Consider the following 21,674-nt stretch of genomic DNA (forward strand, 5'->3'; position numbering starts at 1 on the left):
CGGTCGAGCTAACCGCCGCGTTTTTGTCCAACAGATCGAGGAGGAGATGCTGACTCTGCAGAACGAGCGCTCCGAGCGAATCCGGACGCTGCTCGAGCGCCAGGCTCACGAGATTGAGGCCTTCGACTCGGAGAGCATGCGTCTGGGCTTCAGCAACATGGCGCTGACCGGCATCCCGGCAGAGGCTTTCAACCAGGGCTACCCGACCCCCAGCCCGTCCTCGGGCTCCGGCGGCTGGCCGTCGCGGCCCGTACCGCGCTCCGGCAGCCATTGGAGCCACAGCGTGCAGAACTCTGTGACGACTCCATCCTGGCGCAGCCAGAATCACGGCGGTGGAGGCTTCAGCCGCGCCGAGTCCATCGCCTCGTCCCACGTCCTTGGCAGGGATGGCGAGATGAGCAAGAGCCGGGGTCACTCCTCCTCCCATCACCAGCAGCACTACCTCCCCCAACACTACCAACACCACCAGAGCACGCCGCAGCTCTACCGCGATGCCCACGAGCGCGACTCCAGGGAGCGGGACCGCTCCAGGGAATGGGTGGGAGGAGGCGGACACTACGCCCATCACTCCCAGGTCCACCACCTCTCCTCCCACGCCTCCTCGCAGTCCCTGGCCCTCCTGCCTCCGCCACCTCCGCCTCCTCCCATCGCCCTCTCCACCTCCTCCCCTCCCTCCTCCACCTCCTCGTCCTCTTCCTCACAGGGCGGCTACGGCGGCGGCGGTCTGAGTGTAAGGGGCCCCAGCCTGATGGCGCTCAGGAACAGCCCTCAGCCGCTGAGGCGGACAGCCTCCGGGGGGCCAGGCGGCGGGGGGAGCGACGGCGGGTTAACCCGGAGCACATCGGTCACCTCGCACATCTCCAACGGCTCTCACCTCTCCTACTCGTGAATCCGGCGCCAGTCTTAGTCTGGGGGCGCCGTCCTGCTTCTCTCAGGGGACACAGAAGCAGAACGGCGCCATTTTGACCTTTTCGGTCTTCAGCGCTTCAATCCTAAAAACAAACATGTCACAAGTTTTAAAAAATCAATTTTGAACGTGCCCTTTATACGCAGTCACTGCAGCTGCACGGGGGCAGCGATCCAATCAGCCAACAACACGTCCAGCTACCACGGCGCCAACACGTCGACCGAGACAGAGCGACGGCTGTGGAGCTTCCACTCGGCTCGCAGTGCTTTAAAAACCACTGTAACTATGTACATAACTGAACTGTAGACGCCGTTTCTGGTTCCTAAGTGTTTCAAACATTCAGGGCGGGGGGCGGGGCTTGAAGGCGGCGGTGTACAGGCGGCGACCGAGGGAAGATTTCTTAAAATCAACTTTTATTTGTAGTGCTAAGATTCTGTACACGACAATAAAAACAAACACTGCCATCTTTCTGTTGACCCGAGACCAACCTACCACTGCCCTCCAAGCCACTTAAAGGAACACGCCCATGTCGCCGCGAGTCGCCTCGGCGTCAGCGCACTCCGTACAGGAAGCCCCTCCATCTTTGTTTTTCTTGTGTTCAAACAACCAAGTTTACGAGATCTCTGCGTAGTGAAGTTTACACTTGTCTCTGAGGCAGATGTTCTACTTCCTGTTGATCCCATCGTACGGGAATGATCTACTGGTCAGCAGGGGGCGCTGTGAGTGGTCAGCGAGCAGACTGAAAGAGCACGTTTTATTTTAGTTCCCGTCATCGCTAACGTCTGCTCATGCGTGCTGGTTTTAGATGACACCCGTTTCCGAACGATAACTCCAGCAGGCGTCAGGAGGATAGTCCGCTGCCTGTGGACGATCTGTGCCACGTTCGTACTCTCAGCACGCCGCGCAGAATTTAGCTTCTGGTCAGTTGTTTGCGCCTTTACTCTGCAGGTAAATGTAACTTAAAGGTGTGTTTACCTGCCGTCATTCTCCTGTTGTAATGCTAAGCTAGGCTAACCTGCCTGTGCTTAATCTGAGAGCTCGATGTTGGGCGACTCGTTCCTTCAAAGTGACGCTGCCGCAGAGTTTTAGAGCTGAAAGTGTGTGTGTGTGACCCCCCCCCCCCCCCCCCCCCCCAAACTCTGCATCTGTAGATAAGGTGTACATGTGTGTCACAGAGTAGTGCGGTGCATGGAGCTCGTGTACAGGCGGCGTTTGTATGAATAAACATGCACACTACCTATTTATATAAATGCTTATAAATGTAAGATACCTGTGTACAGGTAGCAGGTAAACTGACGATTGTTCACTGTCCAAAACTCTTGACTTGTACATAGAAGCACTAATAACTCTGAGGCTGTGTTAGAGTAATAATGATGACTATTTTGTCACGTGACTTGATTTGTAGACGAATAGACGCCATCATTATTATTACCTCTACTGCAGCTGGAATATTTATGTTGTACGCTAATTTTTAAATGTGGATTGCCAATTTTGACCACTAGGTGGGGAATAAGCGCAATGTTACTGTGATAGAGTTATAAATAATATTCACGTTTCTAAGGAGGACAAAAGGACTACCTTTCCCAGCATTCCTGTCGAGGTCTCAGGGTGGGAGTCTCCAGTTCTGGGCAGGGCTGCAGGGTTTTTTTGTTTTGTTTGCTTTCGTTTGTTTTGTTTTGAGCCAGTATTATCACATGACGTATGGACATATTTCCAGATCTTTCACTACGTTTTGGTGCCATAACTTTATCATTTTTTTGTTTTACACATCGTCTTTATGGTGCGAAAGACTTTCCCAAAAACACTGTAACATCTGCAAGAACACCTCCAAATACGGAAGCCCAAAGGTGTCCAATATTAGGCTTTTGAAAAAAAGAAAAAAAAAAAAAGAATAATAGTGTTTATTAGCATAAGCAGGTTTTAAAACGTCAACCTATTATTAATACATTCTTTAATAACTAAAGGCAGGTTAACACTAAGAATTTTATTTATTTATTTTTAGATTTTTAAATAAAGATTCACATTTATTCCCTAAAGAATTCCAGTTTTGTGTGTTTTGAGCTGGCAGTGGACTTCAGAGCGGAAATTATAATTTTATTTCAAAGTTAGAGTAAAACCACTTCTACATTTTGTTTTTAATTTCTTCACAGTATTTTCCCCAAAGTAACTGAACCAATTAATTAATCAGACATCAGCAACTCACCTCTGTCATCCTTTGTTTTGCCTCCCTTTAGTTCTAATGTTATACATTTTTTTATTTATTGGTTTTTATATTTGAGATTTTAAAAACTTTTAAATTAGATGAGAGCCAAAAAGAGACTTCTGTTAAAACGACCTTTCAGTCACTCCATTTTTCTTTCTAAACAAAAAAACCCATTTGGTGTTAATGAGTTACATTTTAAGATTTTAAAGAGTTTCAAGTTTGTTTGGCTAAACTTCAAATTATATGCGTTTGAGATGAATATTGGCATCTTTGGGCCTCCGTACAGGAATTCCACTCTGTGTGTTTTCCAGACAAACACCTCTGTTTCATTTTGCACAGTCCGAATGGGTAGAAGATCATCTTTTTGTCACGTCTACCTCATTTGCACTGAAAGGAGACGAATGTTCAGGTGGACTAAAGAGGAAAAACAAACATTTCTTGGCTTTTTTTCATTTTCCTTCACTTTGTGCAAATGTTGACGGGACAATGAGTGCAAGCAGGAAGGGACAAACTTAACGTCACGCTCAGTGGAAAGCTGTCTGCAGGACATGCTGGACTTAAAAAAACACGAGACGCTGTGCTGAGGAAGATGATTGGTGGGGCGGGGTGGGGCGATGTGGACTGAGTGCTCCTCCTCCTCCTTCCTCCCAAAAAGAAACAAAACAAAAAAACTTCATTTTGCCAACTTTGTTTTTTTTTTTTTTTTAATAGCATTTATTGTGAAATGCTAACCATTCCTCAAGTGTTATTTTGCCAATTAAAGCTGCAGACTGAGGAAGAGTCCAGATCTTCATCTACGTTTACAGCCGTGAGCAGTTTACTGACTGCAGGATTTCTGTGTATTGTCACGTGGTCACAATTTATAGGACGTGTTCATGTTTGCTATTCTTAGCGACAGTTACTGAGATGTTTTCATGTTCTGGTCAACAAAACATTTAAAATGCTTTTTAAATGTGACGTCTTTATATTAGGAGCTGAAAGCGGTCAATCGAACGGTTTGATTGGAAATTTATTGGACAAAGTTGGATTGCCATGTTGGATCTTCTGACATTTTTAAGTATCTCGTCTCCTTTAAGAGGAAAGATGTTCACAAAGGAAATTTCTTTAAAATTTATATTATTATAAAATGACATCGTTCTTCTGCTGGTTGTTCTTTCCCATAAAGTTTTTATGTGCTAAATTACAGCAAAAGTCCTAAAAACACAAATGAATTACATTTAAAGTCGTATAAAACAAATTTTTGGAACTAGAAAAAAGATGTCTTTAGCAGCAAAAGTTTCAATCTTAATCAATTTACTGTTTCAGCTCCACATTTTTCACTTTTTCTACTTTTTATTTTATTTTCTCAGACTGCTCTGTGCTGTGTTCAAGGACAGTTTGACATTTAAAAACTGAAGGTTCACTCTGTTTGAAAGCGCAAAGTTACCGATTTCAAGAGTCGATGGCAAACAAAATGTTTCTGTTCAATTCCTCACATTTCCTCCTACAACTTTAAACTTTCAAGGAAAAAGGGGGGGGGGAAAGAAAATCCCCAGGAGCATTCAAGGCCATCGGCGTAATGAGGAGGAGGAAGAGGGGGAGGCAGAGTCGAGTGCTGTTTGTGTGCAGAGCAGGATGAAGGGTGTGTGTATGTCACAGGAGGGCGAAGTGAAAATGTTCAGGTTGTGTTTCAGGAGCGTTGGAAAAATGAGATGTACAGAAACGTAATCAAATAATTTTGGAGAAATAAAAACAGAAACGCTGCTTTGTTGTCATTTCCTTTCTTATTAAATTGTTTCGTGAATATTTAAGATTTGTTTTAATCAGACTGAACTGTTCACCACCAGGGGGCGATGTTTTTATTAATGTTTTCAGATTTCAGCTGTTCTAGATTTTCTGCTGACGTCTCACTTTTTGAGTTCTTTTGAAAATTCTGTTCCGGATACGGATATTTAAGATTTAAAAGTCTTTAAACACAAATTTTAAAAACTTCTTTTGAAGTACTTCAGGGTATGGAGAACCAAAAGTGTAAAAATGAGACAAAAGAAAGAAATAACACCATTATTTCCACTCAAAGTTAACATAAAAATAAATTGCTGCAATGAATCTGTTAAATATGAAATGTTTATTTTCTTTCTCTGCAAAAATTATTTTATTTTTATTGGGCACTTTTGGTTCTCTGTATTACACCTAACTACCACAAAGGCTGGGTCCAGACAGTTTTGCTCTGCATGCTCTCGGATGTTTGAAGCAAAGAGCTTTCATGTGTTGTAGGAACGTGTCGGTATTGTCGAAGTCAAACATTGGCTGTATCCCAATTCAGGGTCTGCAGCCTTAAAGTACGCAGCCTCAACGATCCTCAAGGGCCGCGTACTCAAAGACCGCTAAGGCCGGAAGTGCGAGGCTTGTGAAATGGGACGGTCTAGCCTCTGTTGCGCTGCCCAGGTTGCCTAGCAACCATGATACTAACAGCTGGAAATGTGTCATTCAAGGTTCTTTATTTGTCACATGCATAGTTATACAAGTATAACACAGTGAAATGTAGCCTGACACGCTCCTCGACATGTGCAAAAATTGGGGGGGTTGTAGAGGAAGAACATTATATATATATATATATATATATATATATATATATACATACAGTATATACACTGGGTGAATGTGCAGTAGTAGCAGCAAGCAGGTGAATTCTGTACATTAATATGAATAGGCATCTGACTATTTTACAGGATAGACAATATAAGCATATTTAAAATTAAAGGAATTTGAAATGTACATTGTGCCTTGGTTTAGTGTCTGGAAGAGTCCTGTCTCAGTCAATTATAGATGATGTGAGAGGGCGGGTGTGTGTGTTTAGGGCACGGATGGCTTGGGGATAGAAGCTCCTCTTGAGTCTCTCTGTCCTTGCCTGGAAGATGCGGAACCTTCTACCAGATTGCAGAAGTTGGAACAGTTTGTTGCCAGGATGGGACGGGTCCTTCAGTATCTGCGCTGCTCTAGTCCGGCATCTCCTGGTGTAGGTGTCCTGAAGCGGGGGGAGAGCAATCCTGCAGCAGCGTTCTGCTGTACAGATCACTCTCTGGAGAGCTTTTTGGTCCTTCACACAGCTGTTCCCGAACCACGATATCATGTTCTGTGTGAGGATGCTCTCCACAGCGCCTGTATAGAAAATCCTGAGGATCTTTGGAGAGACCCTGAACTTCCTCAGTTGTCGTAGGTGATACAGGCGCTGCCTAGCCATACAGCTGTGTCATACAGCTGTGTTTGACAGAGATGAAGGAGAAAATCTTTTGTTCATTTGTTTGTTGCTACATGAGCTTTGATCATTCTCTGTAGGATTAAGCTCAGCTATTGAACGGCGTATATTTTAAAGTAAAGGCTTTAAAACCAAGTTAGTACAAACGTCACTGATGTCACATGACTTTGCTGACATGTGGCCAACAGGAATGTTTAATGTTCTTCGTTATTAAACATTTGCACATAAATAAGTGACATAATATTCAGCACTTACTTAAAGTTTACTCTTCGGCCGCCCCTCATCCACCGTTTTGTTTTTTGTTTTTTTCGGCGAAATTATCCACACCCACCGCCGCGCTATGCATTCTGGGATATGTTGGGCCACAAAGTCTACACTGCCACATCCTTAGAATTCAGGGGAATTATTTTATTTTATTTTTTTCCCCAGGGAAATGAAGGACTCATTTCAGGGCCGCATTTCGAGCAGCCTTTAAATTGGGAGAGCCTTCGGCGCGCCGCTGTGACGTAATCGGCCTTGAAATGCGGCCTTTAAGGCTGCAGACCCTGAATTGGGATGCAACCAATGCTCCATCAAACTGCAGCGCAGACTTTCTGGTTCAGATTCATTACGTATGGCATTACGGACTTTCCTCAGCATGAACATGTCTTCTGTGTGAGGGAGTTCCTCGCTGCGCTCCAGAAGGAAGTGCAAAGAAGAATGACGCTTGTCTTTTTAGAAAGTTTTGCAGTTTGTGTTAGAATTAAAATTAAATTAAATGCATTCAAGACTAAAACGCAACCAAGAGTGAGTTTTGCTTACAGGGTTTATCTCCATGTAAATGGGTTTTAAATATGTGTTTTAGTCTATGTTATGGTTACTGTTGGTAAAAATACATATTTTTTTAATGTACGTTTTATTTCCTTTTTCAGAGTGAGATGAGGTAGAGCAAAAGGTGAAGATCCTTACCAATGCAAACTTAAAGACACACAAAAGTTTCTTTTTCTTAATTATTTTTTTTCCATCAATGTAACGGCATAAGCTCCCTTTAGTTTTTCTATAAGTTTGTACTTTTATTTGACAAAACAACAACAAAACGCTGTCATAACATTCCACCTTTATTCTGAAAACAACCGGAATTTGTAACCTTGTTATTTCCGGTGAAGAGCCCTTTGGGTGACAGGAAGTGACCTTTTCAAATAGTCGCCTGCAGTTTCCTTCAAAGATCCTGTTGCGGATAAAAACGCAGAACAGGCGCTCCGTTTGTCGTACAAACTGCCGCAGACATGGAGACGGAGAACATTTTCCTCTTCGTTCCTAATTTAATCGGTGAGTTTTTCCCGCCTTTAGCGACGCGGAGCTAGCTTAGCTTTAGCCGGCGAAATGTAAAATTCACCGAACTCCATTCAAAAAACGTCCAATTTAGAGAATCCGGCTCATCTGCTTTATCTGGGCAAAGTGAGCTGAGTAACGTCACAGTGGAAGCCAAATCAAGCCGAAATTAATGGGAAAGGACGGCACGTTGTGTTATTGTATTGTAGTTGTTTGCGTAATAATAAATAAGCATTTTCCCCTGAAATATGTCCGGTTTTATTGTGGATAAAAAGATTGATCAGGCCATTGAGCGATGGGTTTTTACAACTTCAATATGATGCTTTTAAATGCCTTCAATTATGAAAATAACATAAGATATTCATCGTATGTGGACTAGTTTGTACCCAGTGTAATGAAGTATTTTATAAGCTTCTATCTTGTCATTTTTGTTCTAAAATAAATTTTATTGGAATAGGTAGCAGTAACATAAGTGTAGAGACATAACAAAGTGCATTGTTTTTGCGAAAAATGACAAATAATATGCAATAAGAAGGAATTTTCTCATCACAGATAATCAGTGTTGAAATCATTAAAACGCACTCTGTTTCTGAATAAATCTCTTCACCTTGGTTGGATCCTGCAGGTTATGCCCGGGTGGTGCTGGCCCTGATCTCCTTCTTCCTGATGCCCTGCTGCCCGTGGCCGGCCGTCTTCTGCTACCTGCTCAGCGCTCTGCTGGATGCCTTTGACGGCCATGCAGCGCGAGCGCTCAATCAGTGTATGTATTTACACGTGTGTGTGTGTGTGTGTGTGTGTGTGTGAGACAGACGTCCAGTTTTGACTCCTGAAGGCAGGATTTGACTGAATGTGGATTTTGTGTTGGATGGAGGACGTGTTTGTTTTCCTGATGTTTATACTGGGTGATAACCACACTCTGTATATAAAAGATGGAAGGAGTGTGGTTGGGTCATTTTAACGACTCTCACTGCTTCACAGTCATAGTGGGTCGGTGTGGTACCTTAAAAGCACGCAGTGGTGAGGTGGATCCCTCGCTGTCCAGTCAGGTGCAACATCTACCATATCTGCAGAAACACCCGCTGATGTAGGAGGACGCCCCTGAGTAGATTTCTGTATGCGTCTCAGGCCGTTTTTATGCTCGCTGTCTCGTGAGACAATCTTTGTGGGAGCTTTAGGCTGTGTTTATTTCTGCTGTAGAGTTTTAACATTGACTCAGTTGCTGCTGGAGCCTCTGCTGGACGTCAGAGGAACTGCAGCCATGACGGTTCCTGCAGCAGGTCGTGTTCTGGTCTCACGGGCCGCTCTCTGTCTGTTTCAGCCACTAAGTTCGGCGCCATGTTGGACATGCTGACTGACCGCTGCGCCACCATGTGTCTGCTGGTCAACCTATCCCTGCTCTACCCCTCCTACGCCTTCCTGTTCCAGCTCAGCATGTGTCTGGACATCGCCAGCCACTGGCTGCACCTGCACAGGTGGGCGATGTTTCTGTGGTTGTTAAGGTGAAGTCATATTTAGCTGTGTGGCCTGAACAGACTGAATCAGATCATGTTGCCCAGTGACCTGTTTTAGAGCCATGACAGGTGTAAGGACGAGGTGTTGTGCTGCGGCTGATCGTGTTTTCTTATCTGTCTTCCTCAGCTCGACTGTAAAGGGATCAGCGAGCCATAAAACCATCGACCTCTCTGGGAACGCCATCCTACGCCTCTACTACACCTCCAAGGTCTGTGTGTCGTATGATAAACGTGTCCGTGTGAATTTTAAAGGAACAGTCAGTGAACGTGTGTGTGTGTGTGTGTGTGTGTGTGTGTGTGTGTGTGTGTGTGTGTGTGTGTGTGTGTGTGTGTGTGTGTGTGTGTGTGTGTGTGTGTGTGTGTGTCCTGCAGCCAGTCCTGTTTGTGATGTGCGCCGGGAACGAGCTCTTCTTCTGCTTGCTCTACCTTCTCTATCACATCGAGGAGCCGGCAGGTAAGAGCTTATTATCCTCGTCTTCCTCACTTTCACAGGTGAGACTGAGTTTGGACATCAGTGTTTACGGATCAAAGTTGTTTTAGTCGATTAAGATTCTTGTCGACTAAAATCTAATGTGGATTCAGTTAAAGTGTAAAGTTTGTTTTTGCTGGTCAGAGTTTCGGTTTATTTTCTTTGACATCGAGTGTGAACGTGTTCGTACGTCTGCTCGTCTCTTCCTCGCGAGTGTCCTTGTTTTGTTGTGTGTTCAGCAGAGATCGTGGGAGCTAGCTTCTGATTGGCTCACGTCCAAACTCATCCCACCTTTCTGCACACCTTTATTAGTTCTGATTGGATCTCATCCTTCCAGAACATTTTCATCTTATTTTTTATTTGTTGATGAAAGTGTTGATAAATGTCATGGTGGTTGTTCTCCGCGAGTGTTAGTCGAGTTCTCGTTATTGGTTAATTAAAGCTGTGAGTCATGCTGAGCTTCTTTAGCAGAGTCCTGCTGTTAAAATCCAGAGCTGGGAATGTTAACGTGTTCAGGTGCTGAACAGGAAACTCATCGTTCCTCTGAGTCTGATGTTAAACTTGAGTCGCTGCATTTCTCCACAGGCTGGCTCTACTGGCTGCAGGGGCTCTGCGGGATCATCTGCCTGCTCAAGTCCGGCATCAGCGTCCTGCACCTCATCACCGCCTCCAAGAACATGGCCGCCATTGATGCCGCCGAGCGGGAGAAGGCCTTGAAGATGAAGTAAGAGGTCACGGGGAGGCGGCGAGAGCTGCAACAGCATCAGCAGATCCGTCGCGCTTTCACTTATTCTTGTTTTCTTAAAGGGAAAGTTTGTCAGACCGACACGGATTCTGACCAAATATGGAGAAAAATATTCCGAATCCACGGCGCAGCCTTTAAATCACAACATAAGCTCATAATGCAAACTTAAAGGACGACACGCACGGTTACATGTATGATAAACGGACAGGTCCCCGGTTACCGCTCTCCTATTTTATTACGCTAACGTGAGAGGCGTGTCCGTCGGTGATGACAGCGAGAGCTAACGCAGGTGTTCTTTATTTTTCCGTTAAAGCTGAAACGAGCCGACGATTCGTATCAGATTTATCGAGTACACCTAATCAAATGTTGCTCATTCTCACTGCCACACTTTCTCAGTTTTACATCATAGCAATAATTAAAAAAACATCTGAACGCTTTAAAAAAACAACAACAAATTTTTAAATTAAATATTTAAGTTTGAACAGACAAATACGGAGGACCAAAAGTCAAAAAGGAATTTAAAAATCACTAAAAGAATAAGAAGTAATGTTAATAATGACTGTAGGCAGGAAAAATAATGTTGCTGCTATCTGCTAATGTGTTTATACATCCATCAATATTGAAATCTAGAAAGAAAAGTAAATACAGAAATAAGAGGAGTGACTAAAGTCCGGCCAAAATAAATGAGGCGCGATCTGAAAGGACAAATATGTAAATAAAGAAGCAAATAAATAATTATTACAAAAGTAAACAAAAACTCAACCTTTTTTTTGGGAGGGGAGGGCATTCTTAGTCCTCCGTATCTGAATATCAATGTTCCAAATTGTTGTTGTTGTTGTTGTTGTTGTTGTTGTTATTATCATCATCATCATCATCATCATCATCATCATCATCATCATCATTATTATTATTATTATTATTATTATTATTAATATTATTATTATTTTCCCATTTTACTGACCAAACTATTAACAACATGAAAAAATGAAAATACAGATCAAATACAGATTATTGTAATTACTATTATTGCTGTTATTTTTAGTATTATTATTATTGTTGTAATTATGCGTCATTTCCAGGTGTGTAGCAGCAGGATTGTGAGGACAGACTTCTGCCTGTTGTTAGGTCGAGGTCGTCGGCTCAGTGATTGTGATTAATTGACAGATGATTGATGGGAGGCTCAGTCTGAAGCTGAGAGGAGGCGGGCCGTTCGGTCTGACTGGACGCACCTGTGCAGGTGTGCGTGTAGATGATGTCATGACTCAGTGGTGTCTGTCAGAAGGCCTGAGGCGCTTTCCTGGACACCGACTTTTTTATTCGGAGGAAAAACTCCAGGTGTGTTTAAATGAATGAGGAGCAGCTGACGATGTGTAGCGCCCGTTAACCGTCCGAAGTCGCCTCCACCGTGACCGCCAGGCTGGTTACCGACACGTTAATGGTAAAATCTAAATTCTAATGCTTATTCCACTCTCTGAAAATCCACTTTTTATTCCTTATTTAGATGTTTTTTATTTGTGAAGACGAAACCGTCCCTGAAATGATGACACGACCAAAAGCTTAAATATTCCTCTCACCTTTCGTTCTGTTCCTGCGCCTCACTTCCTGTTCCTGCTGATGCTTGGCTGATTAGACGGAGGCTGAGCAGTAGCTGGGCTCGTTTTATTTTAGTGCTAGGAGAGGAAGCGTCTCCTCTGTCAGAAACTGTACGTTTACCTCACCTGAGGAGCACCAAGTGTTACCTGTGTGTGTCGCTTTGACGGAGCCAATCAGAGAGCGTGCTGAAATCCGCATACTGTATTTGCTAGAATGTATTAATATGAAATATATATCTCAACCTGAAAGCAAAGTTTGATGTTCTATTTAAAAGGAAATAATGTTGTAATTTAAATATTTGATGCTGGTTTTGTTTGCTTGGTTTGAATTTACTGTAAAAAATAAAAAAAAAAGTTGCAAAAGAAAAACGTTGTGTTCAATAAAAAATTCAGATTTGTATTTAAACTTTTCTCCTTCGAGTCAGTTTGGACTCCACGAGCTGTCGGTTTGATTGGTTCTGCTTTTCAGCGTTGAAGACGAGTGCAGAGCTTCCACAGCTGCTGTTCTGTCCTCTGCACTTTGACCTTCAGTTATTTCTTCCTGTTCCATATCACATCAGATCTTTATTTTTTGGTAAATTCTTGTTCTACTGAAGCCAAAGAGTTTAACACAACCTGAACGACTTAAACGGGGAACAGCTCAAGAATCTAAAAGTGTGAAATAAAGGAGCCGAGCATGAAATGAGCAGACTGGGTTTATTTTAACATGAATTCATGCTGTCATAATACTGCATGTTCATACTGACGCTGTGGGGACGTGATCGCGAGAACATCTGCACGTCAGCTCTGAATGACAGCGCTGATGCACAGTTATGGATGCCTGAACACATCTGGATTCATGGTGAGACACAAACACAGACCCGGTGTGGGCCGAAGAGAGCTGAGGGAAGTAACCAGCCTGCAGCTTGATCATATAACCACTGTAATTTATATAAAACCAGTTTCTTAAAAGTCCTGAACAGAAGCTGAACGTTGACTTAAGCTGTGATTCGTCCACAGATCATCGTTTTTCTTTTATATTCCAGAAACGGTCAAAATGTGGGAGTGTCCCTGCAGGTGGACGGGTAATAAAACTGCTGAGCAGCCACTTAAAGAGGGGCACCTGGTCACTCCACCTGGACCTGCTGGGCTTCTCTTTAAAACGTCTGCAGAAGTGCAGCTGCCTGCGATTGTTTTTCTGTATTTCAGCCTGGAGACCCGAGGGCCCGCCTTCACCTTCCATTCAGTCTGACATTAAAAATAAAACAGCTGTTTTCATCTGAATATTAGTGCTGACACGTTCCTCACTTTGAGAGAAAATCACATCAACGTTATTTATTACAACAGCGGGAAATTCCTGTTACACCAGCCAACGACAAAATGAACAAATAAAAGTTCAGTCAGCACAAGTATAACTAAATAAAATGGAAGTGACAATTTTATAAACAAGGTAAACAAAATTTTTAAAAAGTAAATAAAATACCTCAATGAATGAAGTAAATCAAAATAAAAGAATAAAATTAGTTTAATAAGTGTGAAGAAAGCAGGAAATGGCATTTAGCGTTACAGGAGCTGAGGATAACTGCACTACAATGGCTGAACAAAAAAATAATAAAATCCAGCTGTGCTCATTTAAGGTCGAGCGGATTCGTGGGGATGTCCTTCGTGTCGTGGCTGTGTTACTGTCAGCACTCAATCGTGCAGTAAGTCCGCCGGAGACGGGAATTTAGAGTCGTTTGAATGGAGTCTGGCGGGCCGCGCGGTGTGGCCCGTTCACGGACGGACGTCATGTGTTTTGAGGTTACATCCAGCTGTTGCACTTGCGCGCATCGTTACCTTTAAGATGCTCGGGGATAAAGGCTCATTTTAGCCGAACCCGACACCATTTTACCGGAGAGTTTGGCGCGAACGCGGCTCGGATCACCGCCTGCCACCTCTTCCCCGCAGCGCAGCGCCAGTTTTCGGGTTCCTTTAAGCGAAGTGGCGGAGTTAACGGCCGAGCTGATCCCATAAATGTCGGATTTGATTATCTGTCGGCCTACCGAGAAGTGGCGGGGGCGAGAGGGACGGCGCGGCACGAGACGAGCCGAGACGGGGTCCGCGAGGAGGGTGCACACGCCAAATACTTTCCCTTTAAAGCAGAGAGGGACAGAGGGGGTGAAGAAGAGATAAAAAAAGAAAAGGAAGAAAGAGCGAAGGGAGGGAGGGCGAGAGGGAGCGCGAGGGAGCGGGTTTGAAAAAAACAGAAAGATGTCATCCTGTCGATTCAGACACCGAGGCGGAGCCACGGACCGCGGCCGACCGGGAGCGCTCTAGCCGGGGGACGAGCCCTACGCAACTCCGAGGCTCGGAAGCCGACGCTGCGGCCTTGTCGGAGCTATAAACGAGTCCCGAACAGCCGCTGCTATGATTAGCACGTCTCGACTGCTCGGCTTCGCCATTAAAATACTTTGCATGCAGATTTTTATTCCAGTCGACATAAGCAAATTAAATTAAACCGCACCATTAAAGCAAGTACGCATGAGACCAACCATTCTGTCGCATTTACAGAAGCATCTGCTCAGTGACTGTTTAGCTGCCATATTAACTCCTGCCTCTCGGAGGCTTCTTCTCTAAGAAGTGTCAGGGCTTTGGGACTCATTTCCCCTGTCGGTGGAGGGGAGCTGCCATACAGGCCTCGCGTTTTGTTTTCACAGCAGCTCCCGGAGCTTTTCTACCTCCCCCTCCTCCACCTCCTCCTCCTCCTCTTCGGTCCCCAGCTGGGTCTCCTTCAGGATGGACACCTCCTGGAGTAATTTCCTCTTTCAGGTGAGTGCTAAATTCCCGTGGCTGCTGCGTGGTTTGGGCTTTTTGAGGGCGGGTGGGGGCCGTTGGGCTTTGCTGCAGGTGGGGAGGTCACGGAGGGGTCAGGGGGGAGTTGTTGGTGTGGATCCCCTTGTCTCCACTTTGATCCTGCTGACCTCTCACCCGGGGCACTGCCTCCTTATTTAACCTGTCAGTCCCCTGAAAGTGAGAGAAGGATTTGTGTTTGTCCTCACTGATTCTTATATATCACTCTTCTGCTGTCCTGGAGCACTCAGAGCGCTTTACCCATTCACACAAGCGCCTACTGACAGTCACACACATCCATACACCGGAGAGCAACTTGGGGTGCAGACTAGGAGGACCAGCCACCAACCTTCCTGCTCTACCTCCTGAGCTACAGCCACTCTGCATGAACCCTTTAGGGGGCAAATAAATACTCGTTGCCCCCTTTAGAAACACTCCTCGACCCGCTTTAGTTTGTAATCGAACTTCATGTTGAACAACAGTGTAAGTAAAAGTGTTTTACTTTTGGCCAAAGTATTGAAGCACATGACAGACTATCAGCTTCTTCTCATGCTTCCATAAGACCCATGAAGCATAAACTGGTTCTGCAGCTCTGCTGTGGCAGGTTTGTGTGAAGTAAAAACAAATTAGGCCAAGCGAAATATTTTTTGCACTTTGATTGTGACCTATAACCTCTGAAGGCTGGTTTCTAATTAGCCAGGCAGTGCTAAAACAAAAAGACGAGAAGAAAGCCGTTCTGAGAGGCCGGATGTTCCCACGTCTGAGCTCTGAGCTGTTTCTCTTACGGAGAGAAACTTTTCAGCGCACTGTTAAAAAATGTGGGCAAATGTGTCGTTGTGGTCTGATGAGGCCAAGGTTGAACTTTTTGGCCGTATTTGTGAAAGCTGCAGAAACAGAAACAACACCGTGCATCACTGAACGAATGCACGGCCATGGCAAAGCACGGTGGTGGCACCATCGTGCTACCGGGCGTCTGCTAGAAAGCTGAAGATGAAATCTGTGGGGTGACCTGAAGAGGGCGCTGCACAGGGCTGACCGATACTGAGCTCTTTTTGTAAGCAAAAGAAATTTGGGCTGTCAGACTCCTGCATGACGTCAGGTTATTGTAACCCATCACAGAACCTCGGGGATCTTATCGTCATCCTTCAAAGCTTAGACGGGTCACAGAGCTTTGCATTGCTCCAGACGGAGCTGGTGTTTCCAGATGTGCCGTGGTTTACTGAGAGCCGAGCGCTCTCCTGCACTCTGCACGTCTCACCGATGAAGTCCTCCACAGAGCTGTCAGCCTGGAGATCATTCAGAAAATGTTATGTTGTTTCGGGCCAGGACCTTCTCCCTCTGCATTCAGCTCGCCCTCTTACGCCTGATGTTACACCTGTCGTCATTGTCATCAAAACTTTAATCATTAATGTCCTTTTTGATGCATTTAATGACACATTCAGTCATTTATAGATGTTGGTTTACTTTGTAGACACTTTTGGTCCTCCATAGGGCCACGCCCTCACCTGCCCTGTGTACACTGTTACAGTAAATAAGCTTCCATTGAGCCTGGATGTTCCAGGTGTAAATGGCTGTGTGTTGATTCAGATGTTTCTCACTGACCTCCGGCAGACGCCTCCGACTCAGAGTCAGCCCGAGACGCCGCTACAGTCGGAGCTGCTGCCGGAGCTGACCGGCTCGGCTCAGAGTCCTCCGGGCGAGCACATCGTGACACCGCCGTCCACCGTCGACACGGCCGCCCTGAGCGAGGAGCCGCTGCCAGGTGAGGATGGGGCGGGGTTTAAACCTCGTCACTGACGTGTTTTGAAGTTGTTCAAACAGGCCGATATTGACGTTTTTAAAGGTTATCTTCTGAACTCTGGGCTTTTATTGCAGCGTCAGCAGTTTGGTTATCAGTGGGAGATGTTATTTTTCTGCACGCTTATCACAGAGTCAGAGTTCACGAGCAGAAAACAGGCTTCATGTTTGTGGTTTATGTCCTCTGATTTACTTCAGAGTATCAGTGACTTTAGCAGCACGCTGGGCTCTTCTGTGTAGACAGTTTTTACTGGATGTACAGGAGACGTTTGAGCTGTGAGGGGAAACCAGACACCCAAAAGTTTCACTAATCAGCCTGTTTACAGAAACACAAGAAAGAACATTTTTGAGGTTAGAGCTGCAAAATAAATACATTCATTAAAACTCGCATGTTTTTCATTTTCATATTTATCAGGTTTGACGTGTTTTCTCTTCCAGAAACAGGAACAGTTTTCTTTTTATTGTGGTAACAGAAAAATGATTATAATAATTATTATTGTTATGACTGAAGATTACAGCTGCAAATGTTACGTGCAGTACAAAGTTGTTAAATTGTTAAATATACAGTATATTTAACAATATTAAAAAAGTGACACATTTGGTCACATTATTCAAGCCCAAAAATGTTGAATGATTTTACTCAGATCTGCAGAATTCATCAAAATTATTTAAATTTCTCCAGAAAAGTCCTCCATACACTCTGCACAACATTGTGTTTTTTAGCAGTTGATTGGTTTGATTTGTTGCTAAGCAGCAGGGTTTCCCTGTATTATGGCACAATATTTCACATAATGGTTAAAAATGGTGCCAGTTATTTGTGTTGACACTTTTTGTCCCCCATACATGAGTACGGCTCAGTTTTCCGTAGATTGTAAATCAACAAAGAAATAAACACTTGAGGAATTTATCTTTTTTTTGTTTGTGTTTGTTGTGTTAGAGCTCAGTTTGTCCTCTAACAGTTTACAAACCAGTGTTACAGGATTAGTTTGAAGTCAGTAAATTACCGACGTTTCTTCAGACAAATGTTAAACTCAGAGTGCACTGACTGTGACTAAAATGTGACTTTAATGTCCGCCAGTCAAACCGCTCACCAAGCCGAGCCGGCCCGCCCACATCTGCGCCACCTGCAACAAGGAGTTCAAGAACAGCTACAACCTGCGGCGGCACCAGTCGGTGCACACGGGCATCAAGATGAAGGATCGGGCGGCCCGGGAGAAGGAGGACGGAGCGAAGGCCGGCCGGGTGGAGAAGCAGACGGTCCCGCTCTCCCTCCTCCACCTCGCCCTGCCCCCGCAGCAGCCTCCTCCCCCTCCCGCGGCTCCCGGCCAAGAGACCCTCCCCCAGCCCGGCCAGCACGTCAACCAGGAGGGCCAGCCGGTGTCTGTGTCCATCGCCCCGGCAACAGTAACCATGGCTGCGCCGCCTCAGCCCATCCAGGCAGCCGTTGTTGTCGTTGGGTCCATGGAGCAGGTGGGTTCACCGGGAAGAGAGCCAGAGAGTAAGGCCAAGATTAAAGGACCATTCAGGGCCTTTTGATGCCAGCGGCAGCTGCAGGAAGTGTCCAGAAACATGGCCGCTGACATTCACGGTTATAAACACACAATTTGAATTAAATCTTTGTGGATCAAAACATCAGAAAACCTCAGACGAGCATCATAATCAGCTAGTGTTGATGCCGGGAGCAGAGAGAGGCCCTCTGACAGCAGGAAAAGACTTCAGAGTGTATTTACGACTGAACTTCTCTGCCTCTTCCCGCAGAATCCCAATCCTAATCCCATTCCCAGCACCAATCAGGTGAGGAAGAACCACGCCTGCGAGGCCTGTGGAAAGGCCTTCAGGGACGTCTACCACCTCAACCGCCACCGGCTGTCCCACTCGGACGAGAAGCCGTACTCCTGCCCCATCTGCCAGCAGCGCTTCAAGAGGAAAGACAGGATGAGCTACCATGTGCGCTCGCACCAGGGCGGCGTGGAGAAGCCGTACATCTGCCCGCACTGCGCCAAGGCCTTTTCTCGGTACGAGCGCCATCCGCTCCTCGGGCAGCGTTAACTCCTCACAGAGAGCTCGTTTATGTAACCGCTCACATTTAGCAGTTGCAACACCATGAAAGATGTAGATGTGACTGTTTTGTGGTTATTTAGGACTCTATGTCCTGATGAGCTTCTGATCTTAGCCTCTGATTTCAAGTCTCATTGAACACAAACTGATGAGAACAGGAAAACAAAGACGAGTTGTTTGAGTCCCCCCGTTTCAGTCCTAACATCCGAAAGAGAAAATGGGAACAGCTCGACTTGATTTGCTCACAGCTGCCTCGTCCCTCTTCTATATACAGTTTATGCTGCTTCACGACTTTAGTGCCTGAACCTGTGAAGTCATCAGGAAGCTGTTCACTCAGCTCGTCCAAGTGAACTGAAGCAGTGTCCCCACACACCACAGCTCATAAGTTAGAACCATTTCATAACCAGACTTTATACAGCCAGACTTCCTGTAGCAAACACACACTGTAAATAAAAGATGGCTGCAACCACCATGATGTCATCCGTCAGTTTCTTTACTCTGGATTTTAGCTTTATAGTTGCCGTCATGTTGGTTGTTTGTAGCCAGCACACAGACACCTGCCGATTAGTAACATCCAATCGTAATCCCAGAATCTCACCTAAGCTGGAGCTCAGAGAGCGGCCCATATGATTGGTCAGATGATGTCATTAAAAAAGCTCCATTGGCACAAACACGGTCCAGTTCAGGTGAAGCCTAGCACACAGTTAGCAGCTACAGCCGCCTGTCAGTCAAAGAGGCCCCGCCCCTAATAATGCTTTAAACCTTAATACAATTTAAACAGTTAGTAAAAAACATGAATCTCATTCTTGTTTGCATTTTCAGACCGGACCACCTCAACAGTCACGTGCGACAGGTGCACTCCACAGAGAGGCCGTTCAAGTGCACGGTAACACCTGTTTCCTGTTTGTAAACCAGCACCGCCAGTCCTGCATTCAGAAAACCACAACATCAAAATTTCAATAAAAAGCATCAAATTTTACATTTAGAACATTTCGTCCTCTTAAGTGTTTTGATAAGCAACTACGTCTTATTTTGAAAATTTCACTCGTTTCATCCACGCCTTCCTGTTTTCTGCAGACGTGCACGTCAGCGTTTGCCACACGGGATCGCCTCCGTGCTCACCTGATTCGCCACGAGGAGAAGGTGCCGTGTCACATCTGCGGGAAGCTGCTGTCGGCCGCTTACATCACCGACCACATGCGGGTCCACAACCAATCACAGCACCACGCCTGCCACCTCTGCAACCGCAGTAAGACACGGCTGCGTCACGAGAAAGCACCACCGACAGTCCGCCATCACCCCGCCTTCACGTGTCTGTGTGCTCTTGTCCCGCAGGCTTCACCACCCTCACCTACCTGCGCGTCCACGCCCAGAAGCACCACGGCCAGGAGTGGAAGGAGAGCGGCGGGGCGCGGGGGGCTTTCGGCGGGACCGGGGCCGGCGGCGTGCTGCTCTGCCAACTGTGCGGGGTACAGTGCAAGACGGCCACGCAGCTCCAGGGTCACATGGGCACCCACGCCAACCAGGGCGACCCCACCCCCGACCAGACGAGCACGGGGCCCGTGGGCACCACCAGCGTGGCGGTCACGGTGTCCAGTGCTAGCACAGTGGGACTGCTGGTCACTGACTGCTCCGGTATCGCCCCGCAGCCCCACAGCTAGCACGCTGGGGGGCGAGTGGGGGCAGGGGAGAGCTGGGGTGGGACTGCAGGGAAGGGGATCAGGGGCGGAGGTGGGGTGGAGTCGAGGGGGGAGTCGCAGGAGTCGAGGCAAAAGGAAGCAAGGACACGTAGGAGGAGCCACCGGAGCAGGTGTGTGGATCCATTCTGCTCATTAATGGCGCCATGTTTGTAGTCCTGGACTCTGCTGCACCTTTTTTTATGAAATGAGGTGAGCTTTGATTTTTCTGTCTCAGGTTGTTTCCTGCCACATCTGGATGGAGAGTGCCACGACTTCTCCGTGGCTCTGTGAGGACGGCGACCTCGGTTTGTTCCCGCGACGCCCACCTCTGTCAGCTGACCGGCCTCCAGCACTGGGAGGCGCTCTCTGCGTTCACACTACCGACTCTGGAGTCCTGCACAACAGAGGACCCATCAGTTATTAACTAATGTGTGTTTTTATTCTCCTGGCTTGGCGCTTAGCTGTTATCATCACTTCATTGTTTTCATTTTCAGCCGCTCTTGATTTTTGTAAAGCCGCCGTCGCCATTTTTACACCATTTCTGATCCATGATATCCGTGTTTAACACCAGGAAACTGGCCCAGAGACCTCAGTAACACCATTTATCTCATTTTCTCTTCTAATTTATTGCCAAGCGGTGTCCGGTTTGCCTTTGAGTGGGGAGCGGGTGTTTCTGACGGCCCACGCTGTACATACACACTTTTATAAAGCAGATAACGGCAGACCGATAGTTGTTTGTGGATATTCCCCCTGAACACTGAATGTGCATAACTTCTCTGCTTCGTATGATCTTCGTTCTTACTCTGGATGCTGATTTGTAACTCTTGAACTTGCCATGTAATTTGTAGCTACCTTGGTGACACATTTTCTGTGGCTGTGCATATTGATTGTACTTGATGCATAGTGCATAGCGCCTCGTTACTGTTACTGTATTAAAAGGCAGTAAAACGCACGTGTGGACTCGAGTTCAGGTCATCTTCACAGTGTCTGAGTGGGTGCTGAATGTGGATGTTTCATCTGAAGCACTGAAACAAGTTAAAGGTGTCGGTGAACCGGCTCAGAAAAGCTAACGGGCCCGTTAGCTCCGATTTAGCAGCTTGTAATGTTTCTATTCAGTCTGAGCCTCAGACTGAGGTGAGATAGCGCTAACTTATGCTCAGGACTTTTCTTCCTTAAATATGAATCCATTTGTCTGCTGCGTCCCCCGTGTTTGCCTTTAATAGAAAGTACTTTTTTTTTTTTTTTTAATATATAAGTATTTGTTAGTCCTCCATATTAAAACAGTCAGAGTAGTTCCTGTAATACTGGGCTCTGTGTAAGGAAAGGCTTCAAAACAAAGTCCATATAAAAAAGAATGAA

General features: G+C 45.8%; 3 protein-coding genes across 5 annotated transcripts in view; all 3 read left to right on the forward strand.

Annotated features, from left to right (window-relative positions):
• taok2a (TAO kinase 2a) overlaps positions 1 to 4,626 on the forward strand; it is a 29,334-nt gene extending 24,708 nt beyond the window's left edge. For all 3 annotated transcript variants that reach the window (XM_085455155.1, XM_085455156.1, XM_085455157.1), the window contains exon 20: positions 35 to 4,626. In XM_085455155.1, the coding sequence (XP_085311281.1) occupies positions 35 to 889 (855 nt within the window). In that variant the 3' untranslated portion in view covers positions 890 to 4,626. The remainder of the gene's footprint in view (positions 1 to 34) is intronic.
• Positions 4,627 to 7,472: 2,846 nt separating this feature from the next.
• On the forward strand, positions 7,473 to 13,097 carry cdipt (CDP-diacylglycerol--inositol 3-phosphatidyltransferase (phosphatidylinositol synthase)). The gene is made up of 6 exons (XM_085455159.1): positions 7,473 to 7,653; positions 8,282 to 8,416; positions 8,975 to 9,128; positions 9,295 to 9,376; positions 9,540 to 9,621; positions 10,222 to 13,097. Exons 1-6 carry the CDS (start codon positions 7,611 to 7,613, stop codon positions 10,362 to 10,364), a joined length of 639 nt encoding a protein of 212 aa, XP_085311285.1. The 5' UTR covers positions 7,473 to 7,610; the 3' UTR covers positions 10,365 to 13,097.
• A 381-nt stretch (positions 13,098 to 13,478) lies between these two features.
• On the forward strand, positions 13,479 to 21,280 carry maza (MYC-associated zinc finger protein a (purine-binding transcription factor)). Its single transcript, XM_085455158.1, has 8 exons — positions 13,479 to 14,760; positions 16,393 to 16,543; positions 17,657 to 18,048; positions 18,337 to 18,593; positions 19,459 to 19,522; positions 19,714 to 19,885; positions 19,972 to 20,446; positions 20,551 to 21,280. The coding sequence occupies exons 1-7, from the start codon at positions 14,728 to 14,730 to the stop codon at positions 20,295 to 20,297; spliced, it is 1,395 nt and encodes a 464-aa protein (XP_085311284.1). The 5' UTR covers positions 13,479 to 14,727; the 3' UTR covers positions 20,298 to 20,446; positions 20,551 to 21,280.
• Positions 21,281 to 21,674: the final 394 nt, after the last annotated feature.

The sequence above is a fragment of the Copadichromis virginalis genome, linkage group LG4, assembly GCF_057382275.1.
Source record: "Copadichromis virginalis isolate Kocher_CV1m ecotype Utaka linkage group LG4, C_Virginalis_male_GT1.1, whole genome shotgun sequence".
In the NCBI taxonomy this organism is placed as follows: Eukaryota; Metazoa; Chordata; class Actinopteri; order Cichliformes; family Cichlidae; genus Copadichromis; species Copadichromis virginalis.

Coding starts and splice junctions, on each gene's coding strand:
- cdipt (XM_085455159.1), top strand. CDS start 7,611: ATGGAGACGGAGAACATTTTCCTCTTCGTTCCTAATTTAATCG. Junction 8,417..8,974: donor AGCGCGAGCGCTCAATCAGT/GTATGTATTTAC, acceptor TGTCTGTTTCAG/CCACTAAGTTCGGCGCCATG. Junction 9,377..9,539: donor GCCTCTACTACACCTCCAAG/GTCTGTGTGTCG, acceptor TGTGTCCTGCAG/CCAGTCCTGTTTGTGATGTG.
- maza (XM_085455158.1), top strand. CDS start 14,728: ATGGACACCTCCTGGAGTAATTTCCTCTTTCAG. Junction 16,544..17,656: donor GAGCGAGGAGCCGCTGCCAG/GTGAGGATGGGG, acceptor AATGTCCGCCAG/TCAAACCGCTCACCAAGCCG. Junction 19,523..19,713: donor AGAGGCCGTTCAAGTGCACG/GTAACACCTGTT, acceptor TGTTTTCTGCAG/ACGTGCACGTCAGCGTTTGC.